Raw genomic sequence first — 23,342 nt, forward strand, 5'->3', positions numbered from 1 at the left:
ATTAATGTAGACCTCTGTGTGATTCTCTGGGACTTAATGACTGCGGGAACCAGGTGGGACAGGAAACCACAGTCAACAACAGAGAAACCATTATTTGCTTTAATCTTGACCATGTTGGCTTTAGATAGTCTTCAGCCTGACAATTAAACCACTTCTTCTCACTCCAGACACCTGGTCTCCTTGTACTTAAAGGTTTTCCTCTAGAAAGCCTGCCCACAGAAGTCAGTTCTCACTTCACCTTTGAGAAGTCAGTCTATTCAAAGACTCTGACTTGGGTCAGCTGACCAACCTGAGAGTCATCCCTCTGAAGCACCTAGTCAGAAAGTACCACCTCTCTGGCAGGCTCCTTGGAGTGCTATGGACTTTCAGCCTGTGATTCTATCAGCTGCAAAACTGTCTCTTGTCCTGGAGACTGTAAGGTTTACTTTTCCTTTCTTAGCGGGGGCATACAAAGCCAGCGTAGAATAAAGACTTAGCAACTGTTAAATGTTTTATATGGATTCTATATAGAAACTCTAGCATCTCAATACTTGATCAATATCTGACTTTGGATTTTAATAGCACCAAAATAGGCATTGTTCATAGGTTACAAATAAGGAAAATATCAATAATTCATTAATTTAGAGCCATATTTATATAAAGTAGTTAATTCAGAAAAAAAATGAGCTGCAGAGACAGTGGAATTTGTATCAGTTTTTGGTTTTGGACCAAAATAAAATAGAAAACTCAAAAATGGAAATTCTTAACATTTTATGCTCTAAATTACAGTTGTTTAGTTGTTGTTGTTACTGTTGGGGTTACCCTGTTGTTTTATCTGAAATCTACCTGCCCAACACAGTGGCTGGGTCCATAAGTCCAATTATCAAGCCATTTTTCACACAAACACGAAAGCTAAATTGTTGCCATGTATGTATTTTAGTGTGCTACCCCTTGAATTCAAGGGGCCTCTTTTCTGTTTCCAAATTCAAGGGGCCTCTTTTTTTTTCAACACGTCTGTTTCCATCTTGAGAGAATCCATTTTACCTTGTGCCGAGTGAGAGCCACTTGATGGTCCCTTAAGCTTATCTCTGAAGTCGCTTGCAGTTCGCTGAGAAAGTGCTTAATCCAGACAGAGAAGGAAAACAGCAGCTCATCAAAGCCCTGGTGCTCAGCCAGTACAGCCTGGAGGAAGTGCATCCTGCGGGGAGAGGGGCAGTAAGTGGTGGGCTGTGACCTGAATGCTTCCTCTGGAGCTTACTCCCCGAGCAAAATAAAATAGCTATACAGAGACAAGCCAGGCCTCTGGGTATATTCAGACCCCCAAGCCCCATCTTTCTCCTGGTCTTCCTGCTCTCGGGGAACCCCTGTCCACTCTGGTGGGTTGTTCTTCCTTCTCTCCCAAGCCCCATCTTTCTCCTGGTCTTCCTGCTCTCGGGGAACCCCTGTCCACTCTGGTGGGTTGCTCTTCCCTCTCTGTGCTTCTGCTCCGCATCGCCATCACTGTACCTCAACTGTATCTGTTGCTCCCGCAGTATCAGCACCACTTGCAGAATGGGACCTCTCCCTGTGCCCGATCCCACGCATCTCCGGTCTAGGCCCTTTCCTCTTGCCCAGTTTCTAGAAGCACCCTAAACTGACAGTCTTACTGCCCCCATACCTTCCCCAGGTGCCTACACTCAAGATGACAGCCAGAAGAACTTCCGTTAGAGCTAGGAAGACGAACTCCTCAAAGCTTATGACGTGCGATAGTGGTGTCCTGTGCCCTGCTTGATCTCATTCTCTGGGTCCATCTGATAGAGCCTGCCTGCTCTCCCACTTATCTCTCTGGTGCATGTCCATTCATTCCTGTCTTAGAACCTTCGCCCATTTCCTCGCTCTGCTGTGTGTGGGTCACCAGAGCAACACCCATCTGCCTTGGCATACTGCTCAGGTGTGTCTAAAGTGCCATGGTGCCTTATTGTGTTGCTTTGTTAATATTTATCATATTTCCCCCAACCCAGTCTTGCCCATCTTCCCACTCCACAAATGCAAGAATTTTGTTTTTTTTATAATGACAGAATTGGAAAAGAGGACTTGCATATTTGCAGAGATCAACCAACTTATAAAGCAAGGGAAATAACTGATTACTAATAGGTGACCGAGATCAGAATCCAAACTGGAATTAAGAATAGTAACCCTCTGATATTAATACATATTCCAGTGGTGCACGTTCAGTTTCTCTACAGACTATCTATGCTCCATGTAGCTTTAACTTGATTGTTAATTGACGGAGGAGGGCCCAGTCCACGTTGGGCAGCACCATTCCTAGGCAGGTGATCCTGGGCTAGCTGAGGCGGCCCTGTCAGCGAGCCATCAAACAGCCTTCCTCCGTGGGTTCTGCCTCAAGTTCCTGCCCTGACTCCCCTCAGTGGTGGACTGTGACTCGGAAATGTGAGCTGAAATTCTCCTAAGTTTCTTCATCATAGTGTTTTATCACATGGAATATACTATGAAACAGGAAGCTACTGGAACATCTTGCACGCATAGCTTATACTTTCATATGTATATATGGCTTCTACTTTCAATGCCTTTGTGTCAGCTAAAAGTCCTCCCATTCTCTCTGGGAGTTAGTAAACAGTCCCTGTTCTAAGGGAAGCTTCTTGACTTTGAAGAACTATTATTGATTCCTCTCTGTGACTTTCCCCCAGGCAATAACCATCCTCTTCTTCCTCCTGTCTATAGTTCTCCATGCTTGCCCCTCTAATGGGTTTCTTGTCATCCTCAGCTTGGTTTTAAACTGCTCAAGATTAAGTTTGTCCACTCTAATGGCTTTGGCACCTGGCGTGGCGCCTGGCACGCAGCAGGGACCCTGTCAACGTCTGTTGGTTGATCACACAAATCAGAGATAACGAGGAAGCAAGCACAGACACTATGAAAGTGGGGAATGACCTCCCGTGCCTAGCAACAGAGTTTCATTTCAGAAACGCAGTGAACAGTCGCTGAGTAGGTGAACTTTCTGGCAGTCAGAGAGGTTAAAGCGTGTGCAGAAGCATAGTGGTTGTTGCCGGATATTTGATCACACTATGAACCCTGGGTTTCTGTTAATTAAATAAGACCTTGGGTCAGGAGGCAGAGCTGGTGACTAGTTGACAGGAAGTAGCCATAGAGAGTTGGAGGGAATACAGTAAAGGAATAGAGAAACATAACGAAAGTAGTAGGCAGGGATTTGAGCTTGGTGGTTCTTTTTTTGTTTGGGATGGCAGAAGAGATGTTCTCTTGCTGGGTGGCTGGCTAGGGAGGAAGGTTAGCTGTTGCTTCTCAGCCTCTCTGGGTTAGCAGATTTTGACCCCAGTATCTGATTCCAGAGTCTTTATTGGTAAAATAGAATGACAAAGACTTAGCTGAAAGTTATATTTGTGGCTACAGAGGCAGAGGCAGTCCTGACAGGACTTCTGTGTCCCCTTCGGGCCTCAACCTGAGCAGCTGGGCAGTGTTTGCGAAACCTCAGTCAGTAGCTGAACCAGCCATAGATTCAGGTGCAGCTGCTATGCCAACAATAAAACCACTGGAAATCAATACCAGTTACAGGCATGCTTTTAATTAGAAAGATTTATATGCCAAATATTAATCCTTAACTTAATTAAGATTCAATCTATTTTCACCCCCATTTAATGCTACATCATTTTATTATGTTTCTCCAAATGTGTACATTGGAGTGATAGGGAGAAGCAGTCGTGTGTAAAACACTTCTGGCTGAAAAATAAATAACACACGAGGCAAAATATTAGTAGCCATTTTCTCCCAAATACAATAAATAATACAAATAACAGCAACCTTCTCTATTGAATGTGTTTGAGCTGGGTTCATCACTGGGCCCATTGTGAGAGCAATGTGTGGCATCCAGGCTCGCCAGCAACGTTCACTTTTGAGGACCTCTGGATCCAAACATGACAGACAGAGTAGTTTTCATCTCTTCTATAATCTTCCCTTGAACAGACACATTAAGTAAATCAAACGAAACACACCGTTCACCCTAGCAGACAAACGAGCATCATTCGGGGCCCTTTGGCAAGGAACCAACCTTCTGTTGATTGTCTGTGGTAAGTCTCTCCAGCGCTCATCCAGCTGTTCCAACTGCAGCTTCATAGCTGCCACGTCGTCCTTGGAGGCCGCTGTGAACAGGGTTTCCTTCAGTTGCAGGAGATTGCTGTACACCGAGGCCTGGGACACAACTTCATTTTGCAGAGCCTGAAGAACAGCGTAAGACAGGTCTCACTCTAACAAGACTGACCCAGCGGACTGCTTGAGGCTGGCTTTACATTCTTGTGGGATTCATAGAGAGTTGTTGTTACTTGGTTTATCATGGACTCTCGGCCACCTTTATCATTTTTTTTTAAATGATACTGAGGCCTGTTTGGTTTTTCCGTGTCTGAGTAACAGATAGGCAAATTTGAAAGCTGTGAGTTTCTCTGACTATGAGGAAACTGAGTAAACAAAAAATCAAGGACAATCTACTGCAGAAGAGATCATCATTTTAAAACAAGATGTCACGCCAGGCACTGGGAATATGGTGTGGCTGTATGTTAGAGACTTTATTAGGCAAAACTAAAGAACTTAAAAGGGTGTTCCTTTTATTTGCCTGCAATACAACTGCTTTATTTTTATTTTTGATGATTAGGCAATGAACTTCTTGGATGCTCTGAGTTCATGAAAACCTTTGGCTCTTGCTAACAAGAAAAATCAAAGATAATGGCAGGTGATTAAATGGTTAAATTAAAGTGATCACAAGCGAGATGACATAGCACATAGTAAACACTTATCAAGAGGCTCCTTTTTCGTCTCTGTGGGGCCCTACATAGGATGCAAACAAAACTGCAGAGGTAGGAAAGGATGAAGAACCCTTCCATGATGACAAGGAGGACCCCCTGTAAGTGTTGGACTCAGTGCTGGGGAGGATACAGGAAAGAGAATGCCTGGGAAGAGCAAGGCCAGGAGGTGAGCAGCTTATACCCACTTTGTCAGGTCACAGCTTGCGAGGTACCTGGTTCACAGCAGGCTCCCGTCAATAATATTTTTATTTTGTTTCATTGAACAAATGGAAGAATCAACAATGGGAAAAACACAGGCATCACCAAAGTGGAGAGTGGATTTCTGGTTTTATTTATAGGGAAAGGAGCCATGGATCTCCTTCTGGAACCTCCTTTCCTCACTGTAAAAGGGTCAAACTGAGCTGTGAGCCCCTTCACCCTTAGGGAAGCCCCAGGGTTTCTGGAAAGTGACTTTTGGGAAGAGGAAGACCATTCGAACTTTGTAAGCCAGAGTGGGAAAGGACAAGGGGCATGGCACCCTTCTGGAGTCAGGGAGGGAAGAAACAGGAGGTGGCCCAGTGTCTTCAGACACTTCAGATATCCCAAAGGGACTACTAGGAATAATATCAAACTAGCAGGTCTCTGCTTCTTTCGCTAGTTACACCGAAGAGTGATGTTGGAAGTCAAGAAAGAATCTATTGTACAATAGGGCTCTTTTCAGAAGCAATTTTGCTGCCGACTTTTTTGGCTCAGACAGCATCCTTAGAACACATTACTAATATCCAAAAATCAGCAATATTGTATGCAGCTTTAATAATGAAAATATTTTTTATTTAAATTTAGAATATTTGCTTTAAGCCACAGTGCCTTTCTGTCTTCCTATTGGGGCTTCATTTTTTTCCTTGTGTTTCTTTGTAGTGAGGATCGGCAGGCAGGCCTGCTTTTTGTCCTGCCTGGCTCTGCATGGCTAGCTGTTTACTCCACCTACCTAATTTTATTAACCAATGAAAGTAATACATAGACAAATGACCCTCCTCCATCATTTCTTGACTATAACAATCATTCTTGATTTGTTTTTACATTCTATTCTTTTTTACAAAAACACCTTTCGTTTTAAAAAATCACCTATGTTCGAAAGCAGAGCGGTTATATTTGCTGCCAATCTCACCCAATCTATGCATTTCTGACTTGCCCATCCTCCTTCTGGAATGCCAATTATATTCAGACGCTACACATTGTATTACAGGGCTGTCTAAGACTCCATGGACACAGGCAACCGCCACGCTCCCATTGTCACCGTGTCTGTGAGTCGGGAGTGCCCTCTTTCTTTCAGCATGCCTGGATGTCAAATGGTGCTTTTGGGATGACCAAGGGACTTAGATACTTCATTAATAAATTAACTTGAAAAAAGCAACCATACAAGATCATTCCATTCCTACCCCTGCCCTCCTTGAGCGTACCTGTATTAACTGTACTTCACTCTCCACTTTGACTCTGTCAGCAGAAATGTCCTTTTCTGGTGAACTGGCTATAGCTTCGCATCGCTCTAACCAGGTCAGAAAGGGCGACAGCTTCTTCTCCAGCCTAAAGAAAGAGATAAAAAGACATTACTTCATCCAAGATGGTTATACTAGAGACAAGTTCTCTCTAGGCTGGCGGGTCTGACATGAACTGTTACAAATGATGCTCACTGGCGGTGTTATTCCTGCAGACCAAAGGGATTAACATCATTCATTTTCATGTAATTCTCACGCACTTGCCCACATCTGTACAATAGGTCAAGATACATACACTTACTCTCTACTCTCAGGCTTCCTTCTCAAGGGATACCCTGCAGTAGACATCCAAACTCACTCATATATCTAGGGTGACTATTTCCCATCACTTATGGAACTGCTCATCTGGACTCCCCTATCCACCATGGGCAGCAAGTCAAAAGCTAATGCTGCTCACCTTTGCCAGTGGGCCAGCAGATCCTCCAACACCTTCTGTCTCTCCTTGGCCTGGTGCAGTATCTCCTCATACTGCTTCTGTAAGGCCGCAGCCTCCTGGGTGCAGGACTCTCTGTTCACCGCCTTCTGGGCGCTGGCTGAGAAGGAGGTGACTGTGCTGTTGAGAGCCTCCAGGGCCTGACAGAGATCCTGAGGAAAAGAGCAGAGGAGTCAGGAGCGTCCCCATTCACAGGAGGTGTGGGACAAAATGATTCACAGTACCTGCAAATGCAGATGTCAACCTATGCACAGTCTACTTTCTCTATACCCATGCCAAGCTCAGTTTATAAATCAAGAAGGGCAAGTGACTAACAACATAAGTGAAGACGACAGTTATAATTACACCCTGTAATTGAGATGGTTGGTACTGGCTGTCAACTCGATTGGATCTGGAATCAACTAAGAGACACACCTCTGGGAGGGTCGATGAGGGTGTTTCCCAGGAGGTTTAGCCCTCGAGGAGCACTCCTGATAGAAGGAGGCCTGAGGGGAAAGTTGTCACTTTTTGCCTGTCCACCTTCATCCATTGCTGGTGAGTACACCTACTCCACTGTTGCTGCTCCTTCTGCTGCATCCTCTGCCTCCCAATAAGGAAGACATTCGTTCTTCAGGCATCCTCCTGACCGCCAATGCCTGATTGGAACTGCAGATGGTCCTGAGGACAGTTCTCAGGTTCTCAGTCCCTCCAGCGTGCAGACAACTCCTGCTAAGTTACCCAGGGTATCCTGTGATCAGTCTAGTAAACCCCATTGTGTGATACACTCTGTCAGACCCTTTCTAGTGGGATGAAGGGTTTTTAAAGGTATGATCTACCTATTTCTAAGATTTTTACTTTAGTATCATAAACTTGCGCTTGACTTCAGGTAACTGAAATCCCAGAGGTCAGAACTGTGGCTGAGGGAGCTATCTGGATGGCAGAGACAGCGTGGCATGAACGAGGCCCATTTTTCAGTTAGACCTGTCACAACCCATTCAACCGTTCAGTCAGAAAGGCTGCCGCGGACTTCAACAATCCAAGAGTGTCCTGCTATGATTTTTGTGAGACATATTGAATGTGAGGAGAAAGTGGCTTCTGGGATGCAGAAATCTAAAGGGAGTTAAACTTTCCCGGGGCTGTGGCCTGTGAGCTATCTTAGCGGGTAAAGGTGGCTGCCATCAAACAGGGATGACTGACTTGGATACCTCTGACCCACACGGTAGAAGGAGAGAACCAATTTCTGTAGGTTGTCTTCTGACCTCTACACCACCCCTGGTAAGAAATATGTAAATGTAATTTTTTTTTTTTAAATCATGACGACTATGTTCAGGGCACAATCATGTCTTAAACATAACACATTGAAAAAAGAATACACGGCTGTACAATTTGAACAACATCCTTTCCAGATGTGTGTTTGCTGATCATCTCTTCTCTGTGCCCGCAGCTCCCTTCCACTGTAGTAGAGACAAGTATGTTGCATACGTGTTTTTAAAGCAGGGACCATGAATGTTGTTTTGCTCCTCAGTCAGCGTGTTTCCTGTGAGCGTCTCTTTGTATGTGATTCTCGAGGTTTGCTCCTTTCCCTGCATTCTCCCAGGGCTATCGGTTGTCTTGCTGAAGACTGATCATAATTGAGAGTTACACAGCCAGGTCAAAGAAGCCAATTCTTAGAGATCTTTTCATGGCGGGAAGGGATTCTCTCACATCTAAATGTGGCTGGTTAGCGTCTAAAATTCACTCTGCACGTGTCATTTTTTTCTTACACAAGATAGTGGAGAGGAGGACAGGGACTTATTAAAAAGCTAACCTGAAAACATCACATATTCTGATGAGAAGAGAAACATATATATACATGCACTCATATATAAGCACATTTCCACATCATATATATCTATGTGTGTGTGGTACGCAGTGTATGTTTGCATGCGTGGACATGCGTGGGCCCACACATACAGAAACTCAAATTTGAGGTTGGGTGTCTTCCTCAGTTACTCCCCACTTTGTTAGTGGATGCAAGATCTCTCCTGAACCCAGAATATCTCTGACTAGTCTCGTCATCTGCCCTTGTGGTCCTGTCTCTGCCTCTTGAACATTTCAGAAGGCCACTGTGCCTGGTCTGATTTTCTATGGGTGCTTGGGATCCAACAGGTACTTACATACAAGTACTTTATCAACTCACGCATCTCCCCTGCTCAGAAAATATCTTTTAATGACTATCCCTTTTATAAATATATATTTATTATAATATTAATCTTATATAAAATATATTATATTTTTAAAAATGGGAACTAATTTGTATACTCAAATGTTTTGTTATAAGAAATGATGTTGTTTGAACCATTTAACACCTCAACTAACCTAAAATATTTCCAAGTTTAACTCTCACAATATTTGCTGTTTTCCTTTCAAGTAGGAGTAACCAAATTTTTGAGTGGATAAATATGAAAAAGTGTGGCTATGCGCTCTCACCATATGTTCTTGGAGAACTTTGTATGTCTCTGCAACTGAAGAACATATTTTAATAGGATCAGCCAGCCGCTCTGCAAATTCAGACACAGATTGCCGGATCTAAAAAAAAAAATGGTGGGACATAAAAATAATTTAAGCTATATACCAAGGCAGAGGAGGTTATCGAGGACTCGGCAATCTTTCTGTTATAGATGAGTTTTTGATGTCATGATTGCATTTTTAAAAAGGCTTTTTAATAAAATCTAAAATCATTGCAAAGGTACTAAGACTTAACCTTAACACAATGTATAATGACATTTGTACATCCCAAGGTTGCCATATATGTAGCGCTGAATGGAGTTTCTAACCCTTATTGGGTTGTTAGTATGTGGTCTTTCTTTATCGCTCCTTTTCCGGAGTGTTCACTGTATTTCCATGTATTAAATATATAACTTTACCACACAGGGGCCAGTTCTCACCTTTGTCAGATTCTCTTCAAACTTTTGCTGCTGTAATAAGCGTCCCAGGATCGTCCCTTCCAGGCCCCGTGCGTGTTCACACAGCTCCTCCCAGTATCTTCTTATTTGGGTCAGCTTGGCTTTGATGCGAGCAGACTCTCCAACAGTGACGAACTGGACAAAGGACTGGGCTTCTTCTTCTAACCCTACAATGCTGTCGATTTTGCTTTCTATTTCTTGAATTGCGACCTAATATTTGAAACAAGAGGAAATGTCACTGAGGTCTGAGTAGGCTCACCTTCGTGAACTCACACAACAGCAATAGAGACTACCTACTAGGACAGCAGGCCTAACTGACGTCTAAACACATTCAGGTCAGGGGCAAGCAGTTGCAAACAGACGCCACCTGCCTCCTGGCCTCATTTGGGGAGAACAGATGCATAGAAGCACATGAAAAAGGGTTTGGCAATGGTGGCAGTGTGGGTTGGATGCGGAAGGGAGAGAGGGCCACTTCTCGCGATGACATAAGCAAGAAGCTAGCCCTGTACTCTCACAGTACATCTGAAGACAGAGGAGTGTGAGGTTTCCTCATCGAGAAAATATTAAAGGTCAGCTGGTCTTGGAAAGCTGTGAGTTCCAGAAACTTCCCAAACCGGTCATATTTGCACGTATTTAACCTTTCCAAATGTAACTGAGTACGCTGTGTTTATTAAACCCTTTCTAGCCACACATTAAAAACGGCCTTTGACAATCTATCATTTATTCCTTCGGCCAGCGGTTTCCCACCACATAACTCGGCAGTGTATTCAGCCTCCATCATCAGGAACCAGACATACCCGGTCTAAGAATTTTAATAGCTGACGATTTCCCATAGGACCTGAGATTTCCCTGCTCTCTTCACAGGCTAGGTACTCTACAGAAAAATAACGTGCACATATCATCCATTTAATCACGGACAGACAAGATACTCAATAATGTCAGTCATTGCAGGAAAGGAACTGAGAGCTGCGCAGGACGTGTGCACCTATGTGTGAGCAGCAGTGGATGGGGCCTCAAACACAGAAAATGCAAGTCATTTCTCTGAGGGGTGCAAAGCAAGCAAAACAATATGAAAATATTAAGTGGAAAATCCTGTTACCCTAGGAAAGCTAAATTTGTGACTTCTGTCCTGATGAGACAATTGGAAAGAGTTTGAGTCACCTTGAAGTCTGTTTGGCATAATCTTTCATTCTCAATTTTTATATGCATGGCTACATGGGGTACCTGGTAGATAATTGTTATCTGAGCATAAATGGTCTCTGTTTCTTTTGCTGTCTTATTGGATTCTTTTGAAGAAAAAAGCACTCATAGTTCAAAATGTGTATTGTCTAATATGCATCAATAATTTGTCTACATAATCATGGCATATAACAGAAAGAACCTTAGTTGAGAACAAAATTAGGAGTTCTCAGGCCCATTTATCTCATCAGCAAATTTGTGAACACAAGCCATGAAATTAGATCATGAGGGTATGTGTGTGTGTGTGTGTGTGAGAGAGAGAGAGAGAGAGAGAGAGAGAGAGAGAGAGAGAGAGAGAGAGAAGGAGAGAGAGAGAGAGGGAGGGAGGGGGGAAGGAGGGGTAGGGAGAGAGAGAGAGGGAGAGAGAGAGAGAGAGAGAGAGAGAGAGAGAGAGAGAGAGGGAGGGAGAGGGAGGGAGGGAGGGAGGGAGGGAGGGAGAGAGAGAGAGAAAGAGAGAGAGAGGGGGAGGGAGAGGGAGGGAGGGAGGGAGGGAGGGAAGGAGGGGGAGGGAGAGAGAGAGAGAGAGAGAGAGAGAGAGAGGGGGGGGGGGGGAGGGGGGAAGGAGGGGTAGGGAGAGAGAGAGAGAGAGAGAGAGAGAGAGAGAGAGAGAGAGAGAGAGAGAGAGAGAGTGAGTATTCTCCTAGAGGTAAAATGGAAAAGGAGCCAGGAAAATGTTGTTGTTAATTGTCAGTATTGGAAAAACACACACTGCTGAACAAGAATGGGCTTAGACTATCTTTACAGCCTGCAAAAACCCCATCAATTTTAACTGTCAGCTTGATTTAAGGTGAAAGGGATATTGCAAATGTATTTTTAATCTCTCTGAATTAGTGTAAGGATTCAAAGCATCAGTTTGGCACTGGACTCTGAACCTTCTATGCCAAGTCTTTTGGATTCCACTCTGTCGCTGCGTCTGCTGACACACATCTTTTTGTCACTCATATCTGTTTTATATATTTCAGATCATAACTGAAGTGCCATTTTGGATGTATCCCAATGTATTTCCAGTTTGATGGTAAGAAAACCTATAATTGACTATATATTTAATAATTAAATATTTCTAATTTTTCCCGAGGAATGGGATGGCATCTGATCATTTTCATAATTCAGAATTGCTCTGAAAGGACTCAATATTACAGTAAATGAATTACTGGATGAATAAAATAAGTCATAAAGTGCTTGTTAATTTCCGGAAGGAGACGTTTTTGAGACCAATTTAAATGTATCATTTTTTTCTTAGAATTTAATGAAAATTATTAAATGACAATTTTTTATTAAAGAGTTAAAATATTCATAAATTCTGTCTCAGGGCTTGGTAGCTGCTCTCCTGGACAGGCTGTGTTTGCCACATCCTAGGGATCTCCGATTGTGCAGGATCTGGTGATTAAGAGCCGTGTCAGCTGAACACCATGCCACCCTCCCACCTTGCACATGGCCGCCACGTGTTCTGAGTCACAGCGTGAAATGTGTCCTCACCTCGGCATCTATTAATATATTTAGTGGCAGAGGAGTTTTCCATTTTAAACTGTGAACAGAGCTAGCAGAAGGAAGTGACCAAATCTGAACCCATGTGGCATAAGATTGTATAAAACAGAGAATGTCTGTCTAAAAGGGGACATGGAGTTCAGAAGGAGGACATGGTGGGGATTCTGAAAGGCATTAGAGCAGAGGGAGGTTAGCTGCTAGATATGATCAAAATACATTGTACACATATAAGAAATTCTCATATTATATATGTTTATAATATGTACATATATATAATTCTCAAAGAATATATATAAAAAAGGATGCTCACTCCAATCTCAATTATTTTAGCCCATATTATTTAGCTTTTCTACTGCAGTGGTCAGTGATAACTTGTATAGCTAGCTCTTTTGGCAGTGGGATAGCTAAGGCACCAGAATGACTGTCCAGACAAGTTCATCCATGAAAAGAATAAACACCAGGTCTAAGGGCTTTCTTGACAAAAGAAATATTTCTAGCTCCCCCTGCTGGTTAGTAAGGGTAAATGCCACTAATGCATTTTGGGTGGGTGGAGAGTGGTTTTTTGTTTGTTTTTGTTTTTGGGTTTTTTTTTTTTTTTTTTGGCTTTTTGAGACAGGGTCTCACTAAGGTCCCATAAGGTCCTGGAACTCAGGAAGTAGATCAGGCTGACCTTGAACTTTTGACAATCTCTTTACCCTCACCTTGTGACTTCTGGACTTAGAGAAAGTGCCACCATGCCTGGCTAACACAGCTAATACTTGAGTCTGACATTTGGAACAGTTCTTAAATAGGGCAGTTAGTTGTGGATGATGAATATATTTCATGATGTATAAATGCATGAACAGGGGAGTCCATGGGCGTCAAACCAAAATCAAGGAAAAGAATAATGCAACCATAAAAAATAGTTTAATGATATCGCACACAATATTGACTTTGAATCTGTAAGTCAGACAGTATTAACACAGAGTTTTATCTAGAAAGAATCATCAATCATGACCTCTTAGCTTGGCGTGAGTTCAACTTAAAAGAGTCACGGAAGAATGGAAGATTTGTCCTGGGATCAAATAGGTTTTGGCGATATAAATGTAAGACAGGAAGGGAGATTATAAGCATAACATGTGTGCAGGTCACCTTGATTTGGCTGATCTGCACGTCCAAGGCAGACGCTGACGTTTCCAAGGCTTTGAGTTCGTTTTCCTTCTCACTTATCCAGGTGGACAGGCTCTCAAAATTACTGCCAAAATGATCCCACTTGATTTTCACCATTTCCATGGTTTTAATACTAAAATTAACCAAATTAAGTTAAAAAAAAGCAGTATTTCCATAAAGAATAGCAAGACATTTTTTTTTTCTCCTATACTTCGCCAGGTGAAAGGTCTTGGGGATATTCATGACTCTTTCAGAGCAGAAACTATTTGAGCAGGAGAATCATACGTACTTGATGTGAGTTGCCTGTCTGAGCCCAGCCTTCCTGTCTCTTGGGGGAATGGGTGCTGGAGGAGGCAGCACCCGTATTACATTGTGAGCGGAGCTGAACTTTGAATGCAGTTTTGTGCTGACTCCGAAGGGTGTGAGCCCACAAGGTCAAGCTCTGCACAGAAGCAGCTACCCTCAGAACTCAGAGTAGGGAACTCTCCCAGAAGAGCTTTTGGGGTTTGATCGTTTGACAGGCTACCTTTGCTTTTAGGGGGAGGTACTACTGGGACACTTTATACTGAAGTACTTTGGTAAAGTGCACGTTTGTGAATCCAGGTAGAGCCGTGGTCTAATCACAGGCTGCAGGCAGCACCTGCTGCCATCAGCTCTGTGAAGCCTTTGGTTTGTAACCTATAATGGTCTCTGCGAGTCACAGGTCTCCTACAGTCCTGACTCCAAAAGACTTTCACAAACACTCATTCATGAGCCCCCGAACTATTTACAGACAGCACTGGCTCTCTGTGCGGTAAGTCTAATGGATTTCAACTGGAGAATCTCAGTTGGTATTCGCGCTGGACATATAACCAGGTGAACATGGCTTTCGGTTTAGAAAGAAACTAGAAAACTATACTAACCCTAGCACTAAACTAACTGATATCCTTGGGTGAAGGAAAAGTAACTGAGTATACCTTATTACAAAAGGCACTTGATACCAAGAACAAATATGGCATCAGCTGATTGTCAAATTCAATAGTGGTACAGTCTCGACTTTGAACCCTGTGTGTGTCTAATGCACTTAGAAGTATAAAAAATGCAAATGCAATCTATCTTATAGTACAGGTTTTTACATAAAATTTAGCTTCAAATGGTTATTGTAATCCATTTAGAAGTAGCTTTGTTTTTAATATAGTCTCAAGATTTGCTGTTTACATAGTTTGGCGGAGTTTATCAAATATAAAGTTGTCAAAGTTTTGAGTTAGTTCAAATAAGATATTGATCAAAGTTTAAAGTTTAGGCAAATATAAAATGTTCAATGCAAGGCCCCAAGACTACTAAAAACAGTTTTCACATTCTGAAACCCTCCCTGTGACTGCAGTCTTGTTTCTTGAGAGTCATGGACTATTATTCAGTGTGTCACGGAATAAGAATGTTAGCGATATTAGTTTAGAGACTATTGACAATGTTTTCAAAAGCTTATCCCCAAACTTTGTAGAAGGATATCACAGGGGCACAAGCTTATTTATTCTTTTCAGATAAATAGTAAAAGTTTCAAATCAAGATAGAGTTTTGCAGGTAATTTCTGGAAGGGGAATATGAATTCATGGTAATTTGAATACTGAGGTACTATGGACACAGTCATGAACTTTAAGTTTGAGATATTCCTTCTACATGATATGCTCCTAGGCCTTTATTTCCTCTTCAATAGGGGACACTAGAATGAAATAGTAAAAAAAAGTAAACGTGGGTTATTTTTTGGAGATTGCCTCTGCATAATATGAAGGCCACAAAAAAGAACAGATATGGCTTAGTGATGAATATACCAGTTTAGAATGTAAACACCACATTGCTTGTATACTTTCATTATTATGGATACCAGGTCCTGGGCTGAGAACAATTTTCTTTTGGATTGCGAGTTGCTTCCTCAAGACAGGTAGAAACATACAGACACCTTGAGATTTTTGAAAGACTGGAATAGGAGACAGGAGAGACTGCACGGGATGCTACCCCAGAGAGCAAAGGTCAGAAGTTGTGAAGCACATACTCTTCTTCAAGCGTGTCTTCGAGCTTTTTGACCTGCTCCTTGATTGACTTGGCCTGCTGCTGAAGCAGCTGCTTATTCCTGGGCCCCAGTGGCATTTCTGAGGCTTCTTTGACAAGGTTCTCAGCCTGGGTGGCAATGCTTTCTGTCCGCTTAGAAAATTCCTAGAAAAACAACACAAACAGACACACAAAAACAAATATTGCAGCACTGTTAGGTGAGCATTTTTAAACTCTTGGATGCTGCGTTCAAGCCAACTATGTATTCTTCAGAGATTGATCAAGAATGCTTGAGATAGAAGTACAGACTTCCATAAGCTATTTAGAAGCTTTGTTAAAATCTTTCCGCTAGCTTTGGTAGAATTGGTTTTCCATTCTTTCCTGATTTAGGCCTATCATTCTGAATCCTGAGATACGTATACCCATTAATTTATCCTTAAATATATTCATTTACTACTGGCCACTTCACCAAATAACCAACAGTTATTGGTTCTTTGAACACAGGAACAGTACATTTGTAGGTTAACTAACAGAAAGATTTATTTGTCTGATAGAGATATATCTTATCTAATGCAGAGCACCAGCGATTTTTTTCTTATATATTTTTTCTCTATAGAAAGAAGTTATTAGCTCCCTGAGAAGTAATATAGTCCGTTTTTAATGCTGGGGAGTCCTATTTTATTCCTATACACAAGCAACATGAAGGAAGGAAGCTTTCAGGTCTTTTGCTTTGTAGTTGAGAAAGAATCTCATGCACACCAAGCAGGTCACAAACACACTCTGCACTGACCCTCCTGTCCCTGCCTCTTGAGTGCTGAGATTGTAGGGGTACAGCACTCTGCTAGGCTGACCCACTGAGGACTCTAGCTCAGGGCTTCCTGTGTGCTGGGCAGACACTCTCCCAACAGCGCCGCGTCCCCAGTGCCAGCAGAGCTGAGTCTGAAGGCCTTGAACCTGCACTGTGACTCTGCACCACTGGTTTCCCCTCTGTGGTGATTTACTCTTCAGGCTCTTTTGTGTGCGTGTGAAATGTACGCAATCATGTTCTCTTCTGGAAGGGAACTCAGCATCCACCGACAGATTCCTTTCTAAGTGCCTTCCGCTGGCAGGTACCGATTATCATGTTTACGTCTTTCATGCGGAGGAAAGCTGGGTTTTCCACCTGCTGGTTTTCAGCAGCTCGGAGCTATTTTAATTCAAAACTTTTAATCTGTATGAAACATTGCTATCTTTTAGGTGCTACCTGAATCTTGTTAGGTAAATAACATTGAATATTAAATTAGAAAACATAAACCTTAGTGATAACCTTGAGTGAAGAAAATTAATGTCTTATTTCTTCTCACGCAAGAAAATCTGACAAGAGCTTTAAACATTCATCAGCGTCTTTTTTTTAACTAGTCAGCACACAATTGCTATGTAAATATTGGTAAAACGCAGCCTGTCACTCAAATCATCTCCCCAAATTATTCTGCAATACCATATAAAAAGACTGTACTTAAGAGGAAAATTTCTAAAGTCATAAATAATACCACAGGGGATAAAATTACATCATGGAATTATAGCTTCCTGTTTGAAAGACCCAATTGTCTCTCTTGAGTATCCCCATTGAGTCTCACGTGAGCAACATTGTATAGAAGCCTCCTATGGTTCAGATAGAATTAGACAGAGCTCCCTGATGGCACAGAGATGCACAGTATCCTAAAGCATAATGTTTGCTGATGCTATAGCATCCAGTCCCTCTCCTGACTACCTGTGAGCCCCCAGGCCATTGCTGGTCCAGCTTTGAAGATCACAAATCTCAGTGTAATTCCTTGAATGCAATCAAAAGTGTCAGCCAGTCTGGCTGTGCTCCCAAGTTTTCCAGAGCCACGGAGGAGGCGATGTTTGAAAACGCTTGCTTGTAATTTTTTATAGACTATTTTGTATGTACTACCCACAGGAAGTTGTAATGCAGGGGGCTTCACAGAACAGAAGAGGATTGGTAAAAACAAAACTAAACAAACACAGAATGATGTTGTAAGGTGTTGTCGCCAGAGTCCAGAGACTATGATGTGTGAATGGCTGCAGACGGCATTAGGAAAGAATTGGCTCGCACCAGGTAGAGTTATAGAAGAAACCAGCCCCCCCCCCCCCGCTCTTTAGTAGCTGAGCAACCTTCAGCCCCAGCTCTCTAAACATTTACTTCCAGGCCAGTCCGTGTCTGTTGGGAAATATTTAACTTGACGTTGCCATGCGTACATATCACATACCAGCATATGCAAGAAGCCAAAGTTCCTTAGCACAACCACCCACAGGATGTCAGCTAGAATAAGGGTTGTCAAATAGGATAAGTGGATAAGGAGGTCATGAGAGCCCCAAGTGTCAATTCCACACGCTCTTGTGACAGTGTGTGCAAGCGCCCAGCGAGGCTCCGAAAGTGCTTTCTAACTGTGCACAGCACCCCAGCCTTTTACCATTTCCATTGGATTTCTAGGTCTGCTTAGACGTTCCCTCCCCCGAGGCACATCTATGGCTGTGTGACCTTCTTAGGAACTCCCAGATGGCCCAGTTCTCTGTAACACTTGGGGTTTCGTTGTTGAAGCATTGCCCACCTTTCCAGGTTAACGCCCTTTCATCTCGCACCACGGAACTGAGCCATCGCTCTAGCTCCTTTCCCACCTGAGGGCATTCCTCTATCCAAGAACATCTGTCTGTCCACCTTCCGGCTCCAAACCCTGCTTCTCTCGGTCTTACCCAACTGAGTCGTAGTATTGGTCCCATCATTTATACACATATCTGTCAGGGGACTCGTACCTTCCCACTTTCATAAAAGTCTTAGTTCTTAAGGTGTAAATCCTACTTACATTCTTGTTCCACCGTGTACCGAAGAGACTGGGTCATCGGGAAATAGTAAGAATTGAGTAAATGTGTAATACTAACTGTGATGGTGGAGAACAAGGAACCATGTGGCCTTGATATACCTTTGTCTGTTCCAACTCTGATGACAAGCTTTCCAAACTGCTGAAGCTCAGGAAGCGCTCGTGGCTGGACCCTGTTTGGAACAGGTATCTGACCACCGTCTCCTTGTTTGTCTCAAATCGCTCCCATTTTCTCAAGCTGACCTAAATGACAAAGAGATAAACAGCGCGGCACGTCACACATCAAGTGGCCAGAGTGATTCCTAACACACCACTGCCTTCTCGTTCACTCCCTAGGCTGTCAGCTGTAGCAAGTGTGACGTCATACATCAACACTGACTGAAAATGAGCCTGGAGTCTTTGATAGCGTTTCTTTCCTGCCTCTGGGTCTTCAGGTGACTTCTGAGTTTCCCAGCAGATGGAATGTCTTGTGCTTCTACAGAGGCGGTTATAACATGTAGATCACTAACAGAGGAAAAGAGCCTTTCAATCGCTCTCAAGAAAGGCTGGGGGTAGCAAGAGGAAAACGGGAAGGGAAACATGAGTGATAAGTGGCAAAAAAAACCTCAAAATCATCTTTAGGTTGGTGTGTCAACAGGCCCCTGAAGCACAGGGTGGGATAGAGGCGTGGCTGCTGCATCGCTGGGATATGAGAAACAATATGACCAAGTTCCTGGATTCAGACAGGTGAGCATCGTATCCTGGTTGCTGTAGGAATTCCTACTGCTGGTAGCCTTTAAGCTACCCGCCCACTTGGGCGTGGCCTCTTAGACTATATGTGCGATGAAAAGCTCAGGCCTCTTTCCTGGCTGCTGGATTCAGTTGCTGTTCCCCCTTCCAGCAGAGGACTGTGATCTGTGAGCCTACCCCTAGATAAATAACCCTTTATTATACTCAGTTCTGAGCGAGTGTGAGATTTCTTTTAAACATCCTTCTTCGCCTGGTTCCAGCACAGAATTGCTTGTAGCCTGGGGACAAGTCTTAATTAAAACTCTGTTAAAAATTGCTGTGATTTAGATGTGACGTATTTCCCATTGGCTCCTGTGTTTGAATATTTGGTCGCACAGCTGATGGGCTGGCTGCCGAGGCTACGGGAACTTTAGGAAGTGGAGCCCTGCTGGAGGAAGGGGGATTCTAGGGGCAGGCCTTTGGGCTTGGTAGCTAGTCCCCAGTTCACTTTCCATTTCCCGGCTGCGGACGCAACACAACCAGTCAGCCCCTGCTCCGGCTGCCATGCCTTTCCCACCATGATGGAACGTGCCCCTTGAACGGTAAGCCAGAAGAAGAAGCCCTTCCACCCTTAAACAGCGCCTTGCCGGGTATTGCTACAGCAATGAGAAAAGCAACTACGATAAGCATCTACACGTGCCGAATGTGCTGTTTACAAGAGCCCCTCCGGAAGCGTGTCAGGACTGTAAACAATGACGGTTACAAAATGCCACCATGAGCCCTGGCAGAGACATGGCTCCTGCTGGAGACAGGACGCCCGTCCAGCCAGAGCCCCACCGAGCCAGCCCAGCCCTACCTGGATGCGCCGTTCCTGTCTTTCCCTGCTCTGCTCCAGGCCTGTAAGGGTGTTCTCCAGCTTCCGCAGCTCCTCCTGGCCTGGGCCTGCCTGCCCGCCCTGTTGTGCCTGCTCCATCTGCTGCTGGAGGTCTCTCTTCTTGGCTGAGATCATCTTTGTCTTTTGCTAGAAGTAGTTGTTCAACAGAAGAATAGAAACTGTATTCTCTATGAAGCTATGGCAGGCTGTAATCATATCAACAGTGGTACGGAAAGTCTCACATGGTGTAGGCATGAACTATGTTCTAAAGGAGAGGCTAATAATTAGAACATTAATATCAGGAACCCTGAATTAACCGAATATGGGTGTTTCTTAAACATGGCCCATGCTTTGAATGGTGAAATGTAAATTATTTGGCTTTTAGTATTTTAATTGTGTGTGGATTTGGAGAACATTTAACACATGCAACACTCCAAAATAAAACAATTGGTTTGACAGGCATCTTAAAATAGTTGCTGACTCTAAAGAGGTCTCATTCCATTTTGTTATCTGTGCTGTAAAGATACAAGTATTAAGAATTTTCCTTCTAGGATATATATTCGAATGGTTAACATACTAAGCTATTTGGAGGAAGCTCTACATTCAAAAAAAATTACCATATACCTTTAATCATGCCATATAATTTTATGTATTACTTCCAGGTAGAATAGCACACAGATCTAAAGGGTTGAGTTTATATATCTTTACAAAGTTTGCACACTCACATAACTGAGTCCTGGTCCAACAAATGAATTTTAAAACATCATAAATATTGAAAATCTTCTCTCTTTGACTCTGAGCCCTGAAACTTTTCCAATAATCAAGAGCTTTGTAGCATCAGACCTTAATTCCTTGAACTCTGCACAGCCTAGATATTGCTATTTCACACATTTTAAAGGCAATTAGCATTCTGTGTGTACAATCTAATGTTAGCATTTTCTACATTAAATTAGCTGGAATTTCATCTTTAAATATTTTAGTTGTTATACTTTGATTTATATTGAGTTAGACAAGCAGGATACTCATATTTGCTACTGTATGAAAGTATATATTTATGTACTTAGGTGTATATACTTTTATGTAAGTATAGCATATGTAAATATACTTATAAGTATTATATTCCACCTGCAAATATATTTTAATGTCTATCACTAGACTATCAGGAAACAAGTTGACTAAAATAGCTTATTATTAGGGAGTAAGAATGTAGTTCAGTGGATAGTTGGAACTTAAAGGGTTGAGGTCCTGGCTTCAGTCTATCACCAAAAGAGGTTATTATACACACATATACATATACATACACACATACACATATACATACACACATACACATATACATACACATACATACAATTACACAGCACAATATTCATACACACACATATATTTATAAATACACATAATGCATATATACATGTATACACATATAAACATATACAAATACACATATATCAATAGATACATATATACACACATACATACATATAATTACTTTCCTTTTAGTTCTAATCTTTTGCAAGAGTAAAGTCACCTGAAACATCTGGTATTTCAATTAAGTTATAATTTTGCAAACTAAATTGTTTAGGGATTTGTCACCCAGGATACTCTGAAATACGCAATGTTTATCAGAAAGAACAGAACTGTCAAGTGCTTTGAACCATTCCACCAATTCCCTCTCCTTTCCCCCTCTCCATCCCCGTCCTCAGAACCTATTCTCCATCTCTCATCAACACTGGGCACGTGGCGAATAAAGAGGACTCTCTACCTGGTGATGGAGGAGCAACTGTTGGGCCTCAAACAGATTTTCTGTGTCCAGGATCTTCTCAGCCTGCTCCTGGCTTTCTGGAGAAGCAGACATCAGCTCCTCAAGGGAACTGGTCACTATTTCTTTGTATTGCACGCACTCTCCAAAGTTGCTTAGCATCTCTTCAACCTAGATTTTCATAGAAATAAAAAGTAAATCATATGCTAATTAACAAAGCTTGTGGAATATTTTTAACATGGAGATGAGATGGACAAATTAACACTGTGTACAGCTAAGCTATACAGTGAAATGCTTAGTGCACGTCATAGAGTGGTTTAAAAGTTTTAATACATCAATTTTCATTTTATGTAAATAAGAGTTTTGCTTCCATGTATCACAGCACTACATGCATGCCTGGGGCCTGCAGAGGCCAGAAGAGGGTGTTAGATTCCTGGGCCTGGAGTTTCAGATGGTTGTGAGCTGCCACATGTGATGGAGGAAGGTCATTGGTTAAAATAAAAGAAGCTGCTTGGTTCTCATTGGTTAGGAGATAGGTGGGAGGAGTAAACAGAACAGAATGCCGGGAGGAAGAGGAAGTGAAGTCAGACTCGACAGCTCTCCTCTCGGGAGCAGACGCCAGCCTCCCCGCTCCAGGGAAGATGCACGCTATGAAGCTCCGACCCAGGATGGACTTAGGCTAGAATCTTCCCGGTAAGACCGGTGCTCACAGATTGTTAGAGATGGGTTGATGGGATATCAGAATTAGCCAGTAAGGGCTAGAGCTAAGGGCCAAGCAGTGATTAAAAGAATAAAGTGTCCGTGTAATTATTTCTGGTAAAGCTAGCCGGGCAGGCGGCTTGGGGTGTTGGGGATGCTCCCTATTACTACACACATGGGCGCTAGGAACCTGGCTCTCTGGCAAAGCAGCCAGGACTCTTAACTGCTGGGCCAGTGCTCCAAATCTCAGAAATAACTTCTCTAATTAAACTGGTTAATCCTCCCATTACCTCACACATGAACACTTTGTGTTTGTAGAGATTCAAGGTCTATTGTCTTACCCAAATTCAAATATATTAAACAGTTTTGTTTATCACACTGTACATTACACCCCCAGAACTCATAACTTCGAGGTTTATGTCCTTTGAATAAAATTACCCCATTGAAGCCTATGATATAGTATATATTTTAAGTGTATACATAAACTGTGTCTTAGCAGCTAAAATAGATTCATATATGTCTAATTTCTATTGTCTCTCATAGTTTCAAGTCTTATTTAATGTTTTTCAATGGCACAGCCACTTAGACAAGCAAGAGTTTCACTTCGCTGAACAACATTCTGTACCTTATTAAAAACAATCTATTCTAACACTAAGAAAAAAGAAATGCATATGACTTGATAGACAACATAGAATAATAAAGTTGTATCTATTTTATACTTCATACCTTGGGTCCTTTAATTATAATCTCATGGATATTATCTGGCTATGATAATACCTTATATAAAATGTTGAGTCCGTACTATTTAAAACCAGTAAGGGAGAAAAAACAAGAAGGAAATAATAGAATATTTATTAAAAATTA

The 23,342-nt window shown here is 42.5% G+C and overlaps 1 protein-coding gene across 1 annotated transcript; it reads right to left on the minus strand.

Annotated features, from left to right (window-relative positions):
- Nucleotides 1–1,023: 1,023 nt before the first annotated feature.
- LOC142842252 (nesprin-1-like) lies at nt 1,024–21,950 on the minus strand (the record flags this gene model as incomplete). The annotated part of the gene is made up of 11 exons (XM_075959094.1): nt 1,024–1,177; nt 4,040–4,206; nt 6,227–6,350; nt 6,720–6,907; nt 9,204–9,302; nt 9,662–9,889; nt 13,535–13,685; nt 15,582–15,742; nt 18,538–18,678; nt 20,000–20,164; nt 21,783–21,950. Coding segments are annotated over 11 exons (1,746 nt in total), but the record flags the coding sequence as incomplete, so codon positions are not given.
- Between the last annotated feature and the right edge of the window lie 1,392 nt (nt 21,951–23,342).

This window comes from Microtus pennsylvanicus, unplaced genomic scaffold (assembly GCF_037038515.1).
Source record: "Microtus pennsylvanicus isolate mMicPen1 unplaced genomic scaffold, mMicPen1.hap1 Scaffold_342, whole genome shotgun sequence".
Lineage (NCBI taxonomy): Eukaryota > Metazoa > Chordata > Mammalia > Rodentia > Cricetidae > Microtus > Microtus pennsylvanicus.